General features: G+C 37.0%; 2 protein-coding genes across 3 annotated transcripts in view; one reads left to right on the top strand and one right to left on the bottom strand.

The window, feature by feature from the left end:
- Positions 1-424: 424 nt before the first annotated feature.
- LOC121422754 (brain protein I3-like) lies at positions 425-5,514 on the bottom strand. Of its 2 annotated transcripts, none has more exons than XM_041617932.1 (3): positions 5,411-5,514; positions 2,474-2,605; positions 425-1,149 (listed from the first exon to the last, which is right to left on the bottom strand). In XM_041617932.1, the coding sequence occupies exons 2-3, from the start codon at positions 2,574-2,576 to the stop codon at positions 833-835; spliced, it is 420 nt and encodes a 139-aa protein (XP_041473866.1). In that variant the 5' UTR covers positions 2,577-2,605; positions 5,411-5,514; the 3' UTR covers positions 425-832. The 2 variants fall into 2 exon arrangements, with proteins under 2 accessions (XP_041473866.1, XP_041473867.1); XM_041617933.1 differs by lacking the exon at positions 5,411-5,514 and adding an exon at positions 2,730-2,811.
- Positions 5,515-10,067: 4,553 nt separating this feature from the next.
- LOC121422858 (tectonin beta-propeller repeat-containing protein 1-like) overlaps positions 10,068-14,263 on the top strand; it is a 49,571-nt gene continuing 45,375 nt past the window's right edge. Inside the window, exon 1 of the mRNA XM_041618079.1 lies at positions 10,068-10,224. The gene's annotated coding sequence lies outside the window, so the exon portion shown is untranslated. The remainder of the gene's footprint in view (positions 10,225-14,263) is intronic.

The following is a 14,263-nucleotide window of genomic DNA, read 5'->3' as shown; positions in this document are numbered from 1 at the left end:
AGACAGGAAGAGTGGACTAAGAAGGGGATTAAAAAGGGATTTCATTTTAAAGCTACAGATGAGACTCTCAAAGTAACACACTGGCTATAGTTCAACGTTCCCCAGTTGAAGTGGAAGTCCCCCAAAACAAAAATATCACTGTGATCTCCATATATGTGGAAAAAATAACTGACACAACTCATCAATTTTTTTAATTTTTTTTTTTTCAAATTTCAATGAAAGTATAAAACTTTCAGCATTATGCTTCTTTGATTTTGCTCTTTTACTGCAAATAAATTTTCTTTGTGGTTGGACTTCTCCTTTATTTCTGGCAAAAAGTACATCCTTTATAAAACATTTTTGTCTTGTATATCCTCGCAAATTTGACCCTCAACACGAAGCTTTCCGAGCGAAATAGATACCCTTTTAAAAATTATATTAGTGTTTTTGACACCCTTATTACATTATGTACGTCCTTTTTACATGTTTTTTGGTTGCGCATATGGTATCCACTCGTCAATGCAAGTGGCCTCCCCCAGGCTATTTATCAATAGTGATTATATATTTATAAATGTAAAATGTAAAAGTAAATTACACAAATTATGAACTTGTTGTTTAATGAATAAGTTTCACTCCTCAAACATACATACATGTACAAATGTTCAAAACTTGCTTGCAGTAGGGCCCACAATGTACACATATTTAAAAAAATAAAAACATCAATTTTGTTTTCAGTTTTCAATATAAACCAAATCTGACATTTCAATAAAGCTGAAGAGTGATGTTGATTTAATACAAGATTTGATCAATCAACGACAATTACAGGTTTCATTCGAAGTTCTGCAAAACTGCATCATCCAAACGTGGCACCGCAGTTAGGGCACCTTCTTTGTCTCATGGCCAAACAGCAAAGGATACCGAGAGGGAAGAAGACAATGGCACAGCAGACACCAAGAAGCGTGAAGTCATCCTCCAGGGTACCGACCCGACATGCGGGGCAACCCCCAACCACCACTACTTGTGTTGTGTAGGTGGTCTGTCGAGCTACTACAGGTTGTTGGGGTGGGTAGTACTGAGATCCATTGGGTGGGGGCGGGGGACCACCTTGGGGTGGGTAACCTGCCTGTGGGGGGTAGCCGGTAGCAGGTGGTTGTCCTCCTGGGTAACTAGCTGTGTCAGACAGAAAGGATCAGGATGTTTTCTAAGGACTAGTCTGATTGTTTTATCATAAAGAAGTGAAATGTAACTGATCTTAAAAATAAAATCCTCATTGAATTCATCTATTTCCATTAGAAAAATAAACAGTAGAATAACTACATTGTAATACATAACTGATAAATCAATCAAATAAATGAATAACATATCAAAATGAGCTTTTTCGTAAATCAATATATCATGTAATACATGTACAGTAGGTAACGATACTTCTTGCCAAAAAAATGAAAATTTGATGCCTATAAGAGCTTGTGATGTTCAATTCCTGAGAAAATATACATGTATAAACGTCATGATAGTTTGGAAATATGTCATACATGAAAATAAAAAACAACCATCACCTGTGACCATTTACCACATGCTTGCTAGAAACCACATTCATCTGTATAATGTGGTTTATATTCATTCACTCTGACAGTAAAATTTTCATTTCCTTCATAGCATGATTTTGTGAAAAGGTTTTTGCTTTTTATTTCATTGAATAATGAATTCCAAAGCGCAAGTATTATATTCCAATCTATAAAGTATTATGAATAATAGCAGTGCCACTGTGCTTCGTGTTATGATCAAGGTCAACAGGATTTCAATATTCTGAACATTTGATGGATATGACATTATTTCTGACATAACTAAACTAGCAATCAAATGTACATGATGGTACATCTAATGGAATCTATAGAATAAACACTAAATGATCTACTAACTTTACTGTACAAGATTGCAGGTGTTCATTGATTAAATGGTCCCTGACACACAGATGTTTGATTTTTAATTTAAATCACAACTTTCAAAAAGTGATATGGGCATAACTAGGCCCGAGTCATCTCATGTTTTTTACAACAGACTGCCCATGATTTTTTTTCGGCGGAGACTAGCCACCACCAAAATAGAAATTAAGTGTCACCAAAAGACTATGAATATCAACCACTTTTCAGGCATTCATTTCCACATCTAGATCTATCAAAAATTTCACATTTGGACTGAGTCCTTACGTTTATTTGGAAAAATATTCAAACTCTATTAATGAACAGGCATTAACGGTTCACTTATGGGGGGCCGGGGGGGGGGGGGAATAGTTTTAAAAACCCCTTCAACCAAAAATGCACAAATCTCACCTTTTGTATCTTCTTTTTACCCCCACCTGTATATGCCTTTTTATTAATGGAGCCATAATTTCCCATATTTTCTTTGAAATTGTATTGATTGCGTTGGTTGGCAATTGCTAATTTTCATAGACCTGACCCACTGATTAAAAGTACTGCTATGAGAAGATACTTACGATGTTGAGCAATTGATCCATACGAAGGAGGACCTTCATCTTTTAGTTGAGTATATGGAGGTGGTTTACTTGTTGTTCCAGCATATAGAGGTGGAGCTGACATACTTGACTTGTGGAGCTCGATATCAAGATCTACAAAGAAAAGAAGTTTTTTTCACGATTAAAAACTTTTTTTCATTAAGAAGGTAAACCATTCATTCATCACATAAAAGATGTACGGTATTAGAAATGAATGTAAAACAATGTAATCGATCACCATTATCTGCATTTCATGACACTCCTTCCAGTGGCTCACTTTATTCATCATCCCAGTGTAACAATGTAGCTTCCTGTATGAGATGTCAAAGGGAGTATCAAACTAACAGAGTTATTACAGAAGGAGATCCTTCTTCCAATTCCTCTGTTAATCCTTTGTTATTGCTCCCTCTGGCGAAGAAATGATATCTAACATCAATCGGCATGCTGCCAGGTGAAATAAAGAGCCTGCTTACGTAACGCAATAAGCCCGCTCGTAAAATTTGAGGTCAGTGATTTTTTGAAGGTCCCTGCGAGGCACCGCCGTAAACAACGTTCTTTCACATAACTTCCCTTCAAGCTCTGTTTTTTTCCAAAATCAAAACAAGACTTGCTGTACTTTCAACATCCATATCGCTTCGTACAGATTCCTGATGTACGTCTTTGATGTATGGTTGAACTTCTGAGATGATCCCCTTTGCATACATACCAAATACAATCTGATTCAACCCAGCCATGGTACGTATGGAGAAAGTTGGATATTAGTCATTTATGTATGTCTGTCTTGCGTTATTTAAACCTTTTCCTGTGCGCCCGTCTTAAAAATTACAATGAGGGGGAAACGCATACCGGTACTTCAAACTTGATTTCGATGGTAAGATTATTTGTTTGGTCATGTTTGCCTTGAAAATATAACGACGAATCTACGGGGCATTTCTACATCGATTGATGCATCGTCAACTATCCTCCGGTGCCTCATGTACTCCTATTTGTGTAAGTTAAAGGCGAGTGTGATGCCGGAGCTCTGAGCTCGCGCGCTTAGCTCATTCACACAGTACAGGCCTCAGCTCCGGACCTTTTCGGAAAAATATTTGAACTGACACATTTGAAGAGATAGATCTAGACCTAACTTTCATATTTCGTTGATTATGATCTGTAAATTTTATTTATATTAATATTACCCATTGGGTCCAAATGACGGCATTTTAAATTGCATTCGGTCAACTTTCCCTATCTGATTTAGGGCTGATATACGGGCGGCCTGCGCCTGTAAGTGTGAAAGTGCCGTGATGGACCACCCTGCCGTGAGGGGAATAGCGGTGCCACGCATGGTGCAAAGCGTTCGAAAGAGTCAGTCCTCCTTCTGTAATAGCTCTATCTATCAAGTAAACTGTTCGTTTGTGAGGCATAATTTTAGTGTCATGTTTTTTATTCATTTAGAAATAAAGATCACAAGAAATAGAGAAAGAATGATTCAAATTGTGCTTTCAAGGATAACACATATTAATTTAAAGGCAAATATGCAACAATACTGAACTACATTGCATTCATCAAGTCTCACAATTCAAGCGATTACAATTAGGGTCAGATCCCCAAAATGTACACGACCGCTAGCATTCACTCTCCGCTATCCGTTGTACAAAATTTGTCACTGTGCATAATATCACTTGTTCACTGCTACCATCCTACCTGTGGAGAATCTACAGGTAGGACTATGGTATGCCAATGCTGTTAGCACACACTTTAAAAAATCAATTAAAATATCACTTTTGTGACCAAAATTACTCATTTCCATACAGTTGCAATTTATTTTTCAATAGCAACTTGGGAATAATTTTTGTATTCACTAGAGCGCTCAAAATCTTGAATTTTGGGCATATTTTTGTGTACGCCCTCTATTGGTGGAAAGTAAAATGGCAAGAAAATTTTCATTTTTCAATCTCTATTTTTAATTAAGAAAAAATAATTTAAAGGATTAAATTTACATAAAAGCCAAGTTATATGATTAATAGATGTAATGAAAACTGACAGTGTAAGAAAATCAAGCATTTGTTCTATATACTAAAAGTAAATAAGCCAAACATTGCCACACATGGAGATGTAACCGAGAAAAAGGTTATATCATAACCTTGTTCATTGGATGAGTGCATAATATGGCCATTGAGTCCCCGTACGATCGAGAACTTCGGTCTCTGTATTTGGTGAGTGGAGCCAACGGAGTTCAGTGGAACAACCAACAAAACAGAGACCGAAGCTTTTGGTCTATTTACATGATTTAGGTCTTTACTTCAAAACAATTCTTGATCGACTCCTCTCATTCTACGAAAAAGGCCAGGTTATGAATATGATATATACAAACATATACAAACGTGTCTCACGCATGTGCATCCAGTGTAAATAGTTGACCATTTTGACCGAATTAATGCCAATCTTTTCTTTTAGTTTTTCTCTTTTTCTTCGAGAAAAAGATTGAGCTTGATTAAAGATTTGATGACTCGTAAATAGAATCGTCGAGCTCGAGGAGGGTGCTTCTTTCCTTTCCCTTTTTTTCGTAAACCAGACAAGGACACAATAATATGTCATAATATGATGCTTGCCCCACAATTCTTAGACTTAGTTTGTGTGCTTGGCTGGGCTCCACCGGCGCCGCGCCGGTGAAGGGCGGCGGAGCTGAGTCCTCTGGCTCTTGCAACTGTGCATGCAGCGGAATCACGGAACTCCACCGCCGCCGCGCAGGGAACACCGGGCCAAGTCGTGCATAGCCGATACAACTGACCCAGTCACAGACACAGGCACAGCTCGGCCCGGCCTGGCCCCGACGAGAGCAAAGACGGGTAACACGATGTAGGTAAAATTAGTTTGATAAATGTAAACATTACAATATGTAAACCTTCATTTTAGGAAAAAAAATTAATCACTCACCACCAGGAAAAAATCTCAATGACAAAACAGCTGTCAATAAATTCAGAAGAAATTATCAAATTCGGAGTCAGACTCGGCAGATATGTCACGAGATGTTTACGATGTCGATGTCAATGATGACGTAATGATTGATTATGGAACGCAATTCTTCCACTGTTGAAAACGAATTATTTGAGGACCGTCAAATGTTCCAGTTTCGAAAAAATAAAGGCACAGAATTACTTTTTTGAAATTTCTTTTTATAAGAAAACGTTAAAGATTACTCGACATGTCAATTTTTCATGGCACAAACAAACAAAAAAATGATAATAAAAAATAGAAATTTAAAATTCTCTGAAAAGATAAATTGATTCATTTTGGTTGTTTTAAAATACATTGCCAAGTAAAAATAGAAAAAGACCCCCCCGACACACACACACAGACACAAATTTTCCGAAACAAAAGGAAATTTAAGGGTCTCACTCACATTCAGGCGCGGCGGAGTGAATTTGAAAGTGGGGGGCATTTTAAAAGGGCACTTTTTCTTCCATAAAGGGCACTATCTTAAAAAAAAAATAATAAACTTATCTACAGTGGTGTAATGAGCAAAAAAATTTGAGGGGCTAGATATGTTGTCAGTATTCTAATACTAACCTCACAATACGTGAGAGTGGATTTGTTGTATCATGAAAAAGAAGCTGCGAGAGAGCGAATCGAGTGAGCCCAAGGAAATGAGCAAAAATTTGACATTTTAAAAATAAAAATCCAATTTTGTGATAGATTTTGACATAATATTCAGAAAATGACATCGTATTTCACCCTTCTTGGTCGTGAAAAATTGGGGGGGGGGGGGTTAGAACTCACATCTGTACGCCACTTATTTACTCCACTCACATGACTTAATTAAGGCACGTAGGATTATTCTTACAAAGTTCTTTCCTTCATAAGTAATAACATCTAAATATGAAATATTGTTTTTTTGTTCAAAGGGGCACTTCTTAACACACAAAACGGGTCCTTCATAGGTTAAAGAGGCACAGAGCACGTTTGTGAGGGGCATTTTTATTTGGGGGGGGGGGTAAAAAGAGGCACTGATTCGAGAAAAGGCACTTACAAGAAGGCAAGGGGGCACTTGCTCCGGGACTTGCTCACTATAAAACGGGCCCTTCTCAGGTGAAAGGGACACAGAACAAATTAGAGAGCGGGTATTTTGTTAAAGATCGCCACTGATAGGAGAAAGGGCACTTGCTAACACATAAAAAGTGTCCACAGGTGTAAGTGGTTGAGAACACGATCGAGGGGGGAATGTTCTGTTAAAAATTGGCACTTGTACGAGAAAGGGCACTTGGTAACACCTAATCCTTCTCAGGTGAAAAAGGCACAGTACGTGTACATGAGGGGGCATTTTTCTTGCGTAAAAAGGGCACTTTTTAGTGCTTCAAAAAGTGTGTGTGTGTGGGGGGGGTGCACTGTGCCCCCCCGTCCCCCAGGATCTCCGCCCCTGCTCACATTGCCTAAAGGTGAAATCTGCAAAACTAAATAAATCCCCATCAAATCAAGGAGTACAGTTTTCGGCAGATGCAAACTATAATAGACAAGGGTCGTAGCAGCACCACTTTAAAGTGGAATTTTTCTATGAAAAGAATTAAAGGAAGTAGGCATCATGCCGTACACAATCTAGGGCCCCCAGTTAATTGTCCCAATTCATGCAAATGACGCCCGGATAAAACCCGCATGCACGTCTATATAGCCCCTTAATTGTTCGAGTGCATTATCTATATAAGACAAGAAAAAGCCCAAGAGGTGATGACTCGGGTAACTGAAACCATTTTCGATTGTTCCCTCTTGACGCGGATGGTGAGTCCGGGAGCCAGCAGTGTCTATACCTAGCGAAAATAACTTTCAAATTTTTATCTTCGTAGCAATATAGTCTGGCTTGTCGTTGGTAGTCAGTTTCGCCGTGGCCATGAAAAGGACCCCCCCCCCAAAAAAAAAAGAAATAAAGGCTAGCCTATAGCAGAAGAGGAAACCTCATGAAATCTGTGGGGGTACTGTCTTGTACGTAATTGGAAAATAATACCAGACTTTTTTGTGGTGCGGATCAGATGCAACAAATAAAAATTATAAATCTCAAGGCCAAGGTGTCTGACTTCGAAGACTAGCGTAATGCAAAAGTCAATGGCAATATATGTTATCCCCATGTTTTTAATCTCCAACTTCAGATCCTTTTGAACAGATATTTTGTTTGTGCTGAAACCCTGATGCACCAAAACTTCTGAATGCAGATGCAGAAAGGGGCTAATCGGTGGTGGTTGGGTGGGGTTGGGAAGGGGATGGTGGAAGGGCGGTTGAGGGGGAAGGGGCGGGGGAGGAAGAACATAATATGGGAAAGCCGTAAACTTGGGAAGGGGGTCCTGACAAACGGCACCCCCAGAAAAAAATCGTCACCCTTAGGAATTTATTCTCCTAAACATGCAAAGCCCCAAGTATGGTTCTAGATTCTAGAACCATACTTGGGGCTTTAATCTAGAACCAAATACTATGCTTCAAAAACCAAAATGGTGTCATGCTGGCAACCTGTTTCTGAAAGAATACATTATCGAATACTTGTTCAAACCTATAAATCTCTGTCAACCACTCTACTTTCTTACATATTTATTTCAGCAACAAAGATCTATGTCATCCCAAAATCCAGCCTGGGAAAACAGGCTGGTTTCAACTGCTTTCAATCTCTTGCCCCCTTCCCCCTCGTCTTTGGAACAAAGTCCCTTCATCTCTTCGAATCCTCTCTTCTCTTGACCTCTATATCACCATAAAACCTAATTTGCCATCGACAGCGCTTTGTATCCTCTGGAAAAGGCGCTATATAAATCCAATTATTATAAAGAAAAACTCTCGGGGGGGGGGGGGGGGTGGGAGGAGCCTTCGCTTATGGATATCAATCGCGTACAGATGGGGGTTTGGGGAAATGCCCCCTCAAAAGTTCCATGGCCATGAAAAAGAGTTATTTGCTGAATATCATATCAAAATCTTTCACATAATTAAAGATTCATTAATATAGAAAATGAACACTAAGCAAACAATGCGAGCTCGAAGCGCGAGCTGAATTTTAAAATATAATATATTGATCTCCAAAAGGGACAATGTAAAGGGAAACTCCAGGCTGATGATATTCATATATCAACAAATAGAGTAAAATTCACAGAGCAAAATGCTGAAAATTTACTTAAAATGTCCTTTTTTTGTCTGAATATCACAAATTTTCAGCTCGCGCTTCGCTCTCGCATTATTTGATCAGTGAGATACATATCCGTTCAAAGGCACAGTCCTTAATATGTCTCTATTAAGTCCCTTTCACAATAGCGGTGCGACTGTTTACAACTGATATGATTCTGTGCTGCAACATAATTGTGACCAAATGAACGCAAACGATCTCACGAGCAATTGTGAAAGCACCTTTAGGTAAATATACCTGGCAATTGAGCACGCTTCGCGCACCCACTAAGTGACTAAAATTTTGTGCTTTTGCCCCCATTGCCGTGACCCATCACGGTATACCTTTGCTTCTGACCAGGATACTATATATAGGCCTATCTCATTGAACAGAGCGCGAAGGGCAAGTGAAATTTTTATAAGATATCTATTTTCTTATTATTCCCTGCCCCTAATTTCATTCTTATCTTTCCTTTTAAAAAAATCCACTTATCCCTTTCTTCTTCGTTTGTTTTCTCTTACCCTATTTGCTTCCTTGTGAGGGAACATAAAGGGGGCACACAAAATTTGTGGGGAAACGTGCCCCTAAGCCCCCTAAAGCTATATGCCCCTGATTTAAACAACTCTTTTCACAGACTCCTGAAGATAATGAATTTCACTTTTCAAAAAGTGCGAATGGATAATGCGAGCTAGTTTTAATCACAAAATTGAATAAACATTGTTTAACATGAAGAAAGGTTGTGAAGAAAAAAAAAACGTTTCTCTCTTTTTATTTTGCGAGCTCAAAGCTAACTTTATGTGTTGGTTTAGATTTAGAAAAAAAATACTTACAAACAAGTGGACCTGTCCACGCCGGGAGGTTTTTTTTAACGGTTACTCGAGGGTATAATCCTCCGTGGACAGGTCCCTGACAACAACAACAAAAAACACACAAGACATTCTTAGTGTTGTATCTAACTTATGCTAACGCGAAGAAATATTTGGGAAAAAAAATGACCATATAAAGCTTCAATTGATCCTGATCAGTGGCGTAAAATGACATATAGGGCACAATTTCTAAAAAAATGTGAGTGAGTGAAGAGAGCGATTGATTTTGTTTGTACTTTTTTAATACAAAAATTGTATTTTGTAATACTATTATTAATATTATTTTACAAATGATATTTATAAAATAATATATTTCACAGTTTTTCTTTCCATTTTCCCTTTTTCTTCTTGAATTTGTCTGGCCATATAGCTAGCCCCCATCAGTGTATTTGTGATATAAAACAAAGGTGAATGGTGATGCAAATAATGCTTGTATTGTAGTATACACATCAAAATAATTATCTTGCTGGGTGCCAGACCTAAACATGTAAAGCTGACCTTTGAACTCTTTTTTTAAACACCCTGTACAATTATGTCCAGTACCGCCCGCCATAAATGGCTTGCCATAGATAGATCCATAGGAAGCAAAATATATATTGTGTGCAAATGAATTGTGAGGCATTGAATGAATGGAGAACCGGATAACTCCTGAAAGTCAATTAGCGCACATCGCCAACAAGAATGTATTTTCGGCTGTGATCTATTGTCTTCAATTCATGGTACAGTGATCAGTTGTGGTACTGAGGAATTCACAGGTGAGTATCACCTTTTTTCGAAAGGAGAAAAGAATAATTTGGAAAGAACAGAAGTATACAATGGCTGGGCCAATGAGAATGAGTTGAGTTTGGCCTGCCAGATGTGAGTAATTACCAGTCACATTTGCTCCTCCGCCGGCGGACTACGGCGAGTCGAAATCAGAATTTAACAATAGGCCTACCATTTTTTAAATACCATCTGAACATATTTAGGTAGTAAATTTGAATAAAAATGAATCAGACAGATGTTTTCGACTAGTTTTACTGTCTTCTTAGTTTCAAGTAAGGAGTTTAGCTCCCCGCTAAATGCGGGGCTCCTGGCTGAAAAAGTGAAAGCCGGGAAAACATTGCTATGTATAAAACATTGCTCTGTCTGAAGGCAAAGCCATGAAAGCCGAGTCAGCAGGATGGAGCTAGCCTTGGCTTATATGGGTTCAGCAGCTGGCACCTTGTTTTGTTTTTGAGTAGGATCTGCAAAGACAGAAAGAATGAAAAGAAAGAATTTGAGCATAGGCCCTATAGTTCAAATTAATTCACTGAGTCTTGGACTGAGTTGCTACAATTATACAAAGCATGATGGCACTTTGTTTACAAGCAATAAATCAACATATTTTCTTGCTATAATTTGTAATTAAAGTAAGATCATTGACCAAGAAGAAATATAAAAAAAATCCCTAAAACAAGAATCCTGCCATGTTTTCTGAACACCTCGCGCTGCCTGATGTAGAAGGGGTCCTAAAGCTACGAGCTTGATTAATCATGAAAAGAAATGTTTTCCTGGCAGTCTCTGTAGTTATCATTGGAATATGATGCAGTATTTGGTACCCTGGGGTACCAAATGATAATCTGCCATTTTGTTGAATTATTTATTTTATTTTTTGCGCTGTACCCTGGGTTACCAAAAATGTGTACAAGTATATTTTAATGTTTTGTACAGATTTTTTTTTCTTTTTAGTGATCTTATGTAACAATTAATGCATGCAAATGATAACTTTATTCTATTTGTTTACTATTATTGGCATAGGATTGTATCAAAGAAAGGAAATAGGCTTTGTGATCATTGTCCCCATCATTGTCATGATTGTCGCACCGATCGTACGACCGTGATCACAACACTGATCTCTCCCCTATCACAATGACAACAATGTAACTGTACACTATTACAACACAAGATGGCGCTGCACAACGCCGTACCCCGGGGTACTACGGTACCCCGGTGTACGGCGTGGTGCATCATATATAAGTATTTTAGGTTTGATTTCATGTGAAATTGATTGACAATGTTGATCAACAATTAAAAGGCAAATTTTGCTGTTCAATTTGATTTCTTTAGCATGCACTTAAAGGACAAGTCCACCCCCAAAAATGTTGATTTGAATAAAAGGAAAAAATTCAACAAGCAAAGAATTTTTTTCAGAATCGGATGTAAAACAATAAAGTTATGACATTTTATAGTATTGCTTAATTCACAAATCAGTTAAATGAACATTCTGGTCAATTTTCAAATGAGCAAACTGATGATGTCACCCACTTACTATTTCTTTTGTATTTTATGATATGAAATATGAAAAATTATGATTTTCTCCTTATGTAAAACAGAACATGTGGAATTGCCATTATTTTAAAAGTTTATGGTTAAGTCGGTCCTTATTGTCAAATCTGTAAAAATTAAAATAAAGTCATAACAATAAAAAACAAGAAAAAGTGAGTGAGGGACATCATTGACTTTCATTTGCATATAGAAATGTTTTTTGTGAAAAATAAGCAAAACTTAAGGATGTCTTAGCTTTCTGATTTACATCCGATTTTAATGGAATTTTCAGCATTATGCTTGTTTGATTTTTCTCTATCAATTCAAATAAAAAAAATTCTGGGGTGGACTTGACCTTTAAAGGACAAGTCCACCCCAACAAAAAGTTGATTTGAATAAAAAGAGAAAAATCCAACAAGCATAACTCTGAAAATTTTACCAAAATTGAATGTAAAGTAAGAAAGTCATGACATTTTAAAATTTTGCTTAATTTCACAATTACAATTTTACAGTTACATGCACATCCTGGTGGGTATGCAAATGAGGAGACTGATGACGTCATCCATTTCTTTTGTATTTTACTATATGAAATAGGAAATATTCTATTTTTCTCCTCATTGTCGAGTGAAACAACAATTAATTCCTCCCTGAACATGTGGAATGAGCATTGTTTAATGATATATGCTTCAGTCATGTTGGTCCTTATTGTCAAATCTATAAAAAATGAAATATTTCATAATAAAAAACAAAAGAAATAGTGAGTGTGGGACATCATCGACTGTCTCATTTGAGTTGTGTGCACATAACTGTTTGGTGAAAAATAAGAAAAACTTTAAAATGTCATAACTTTCTTCTTTTACATCCGATTATGATGAAATTTTCAGCGTTTTGCTCGTTTGATTTTTCTCTTTTTATTCAAATCAACATTTTTCTGAGGTGGACTTGACCTTTAACTATAACTGAAATACAAAATAACTGCACTTACGATTTTTCAATTTATTTATCCACGTTCCAGCATTCAAATTTGTCAAAACATCAATCTAATTAAAACGTGTTATGTCATGGGAGGAAACTATGTACTTAATTTCATGAATCTAAATACGCTTTCATGATTTGTAAAATTTTTCACCTACATGTATGTTATGTGTTAATAATTGTTTCTGTTTTCTAATTTCCATGTACATGTATATTACAAGTGAATTGGCTAGATGGGGTAAAGAAGATGTTTTTTCATCTATCTATTTTAATGGGAGAGGGGTGTCCAAAAATAGATGAGATGGATTGGTCTAAGGAATATGCATTTTTCAAGGTGCATGTGAGCTCTTGAAATGAACAGTGCTTTTTGTTCTTCATAACGTTTCACACACTCCCCCGTCTTTCCAGGGTCAGATTTGGTCTTTAAAGGACAAGTCCACCCCAACAAACACCTGATTTGAATAAAAAGATAAAAATCCAACAAGCATAATACTGAAAATTTCATAAAAATCGGATATGAAATAAGAAAGTTATGGCTTCATTTCACAAAAAAGTTATATGCACATCTCGGTCGGTAGTCAAATGAGGAACTGATGACATCACTCACTATTTCTTTTGTATTTTATTACATGTATATAAAATATTTTTATTTTGTCGTCATTGTCATGTGAAATGAAGTTTCCTTCCTCCCTGAACACGTGGAATTCCATTACATTTTGTGCTTCAGGGAAGGAGGTCCTAATCGTCAAGTTCATAAAAATTGAAACATTGTATAATTCAAACAATATAAAACAGAATAAATAGTGAGTGACATCATCGACTCTCTCATTTGGATGTAACTGTTTTGTTCAAAATAAGCGAAACTTTGAAATGTCTAACTTTCTTATGTTACATCCGATTTTGATGAAATTTTCAGCATTGTGCTTGTCTGATTTTTCTCTATTAAATCAAAGCAACATTTTTCTGAGGTGGACTTGACCTTTTACCTAGTGATTCAATGGACATTAATTTCCCGGCAATTTCCTTTGAATACATGGAATCCAGTATGGAACATTTCTTTTTCCTATACAGTGTTTCTAGGAAAACTGTTGTTTAGTGTAATTTTTTGCCACCATAAATCGTAAATTTGCTTCATGAGATAGAATACTATGCAACATTTATATAGCGCTTAATACAAATGTTTCTAAGTGCTGTATGCTATTACCCCAGCTTTAGCACGGCTACCCTGATCAGGCGCATCAAGCATTCAAGGAATTCCTTCCTACCGGGTACCCATTTACTACTCCTTGGTCGAGAGTGGCAAATGTAGATAAATGCCTTGCCAAAGGACGCTAGTGCTGCAGTGAGATATGAACCCTGGACCCTGTGGTTCAAATTCCAAAGACTTATCCACTAAGCCACAACACCTCTACAATGTAAAGATATATTTGCTTTCCCCTTTTTTATTGAAAGCTCATCTGATTGTTCATAATGCACGCATGATTGAGTTAGAACAATGGAAAGTGGTGTTACCAAATTTTCATTTACACTTAG

The sequence above is a fragment of the Lytechinus variegatus genome, chromosome 10 (genome assembly GCF_018143015.1).
Source record: "Lytechinus variegatus isolate NC3 chromosome 10, Lvar_3.0, whole genome shotgun sequence".
In the NCBI taxonomy this organism is placed as follows: domain Eukaryota; kingdom Metazoa; phylum Echinodermata; class Echinoidea; order Temnopleuroida; family Toxopneustidae; genus Lytechinus; species Lytechinus variegatus.
The sequence above is the reverse complement of the archived record's forward strand: the minus strand, read 5'-3'. Positions and strand labels throughout refer to the sequence as shown.

Bases quoted from the DNA above. Each gene is read 5' to 3' on its own strand.
- LOC121422754 (XM_041617932.1), bottom strand. From the start codon at position 2,576: ATGTCAGCTCCACCTCTATATGCTGGAACAACAAGTAAACCACCTCCA. The intron at 1,150-2,473 runs GTAAGTATCTTC...TGTCTGACACAG, and splicing joins TGGATCAATTGCTCAACATC to CTAGTTACCCAGGAGGACAA.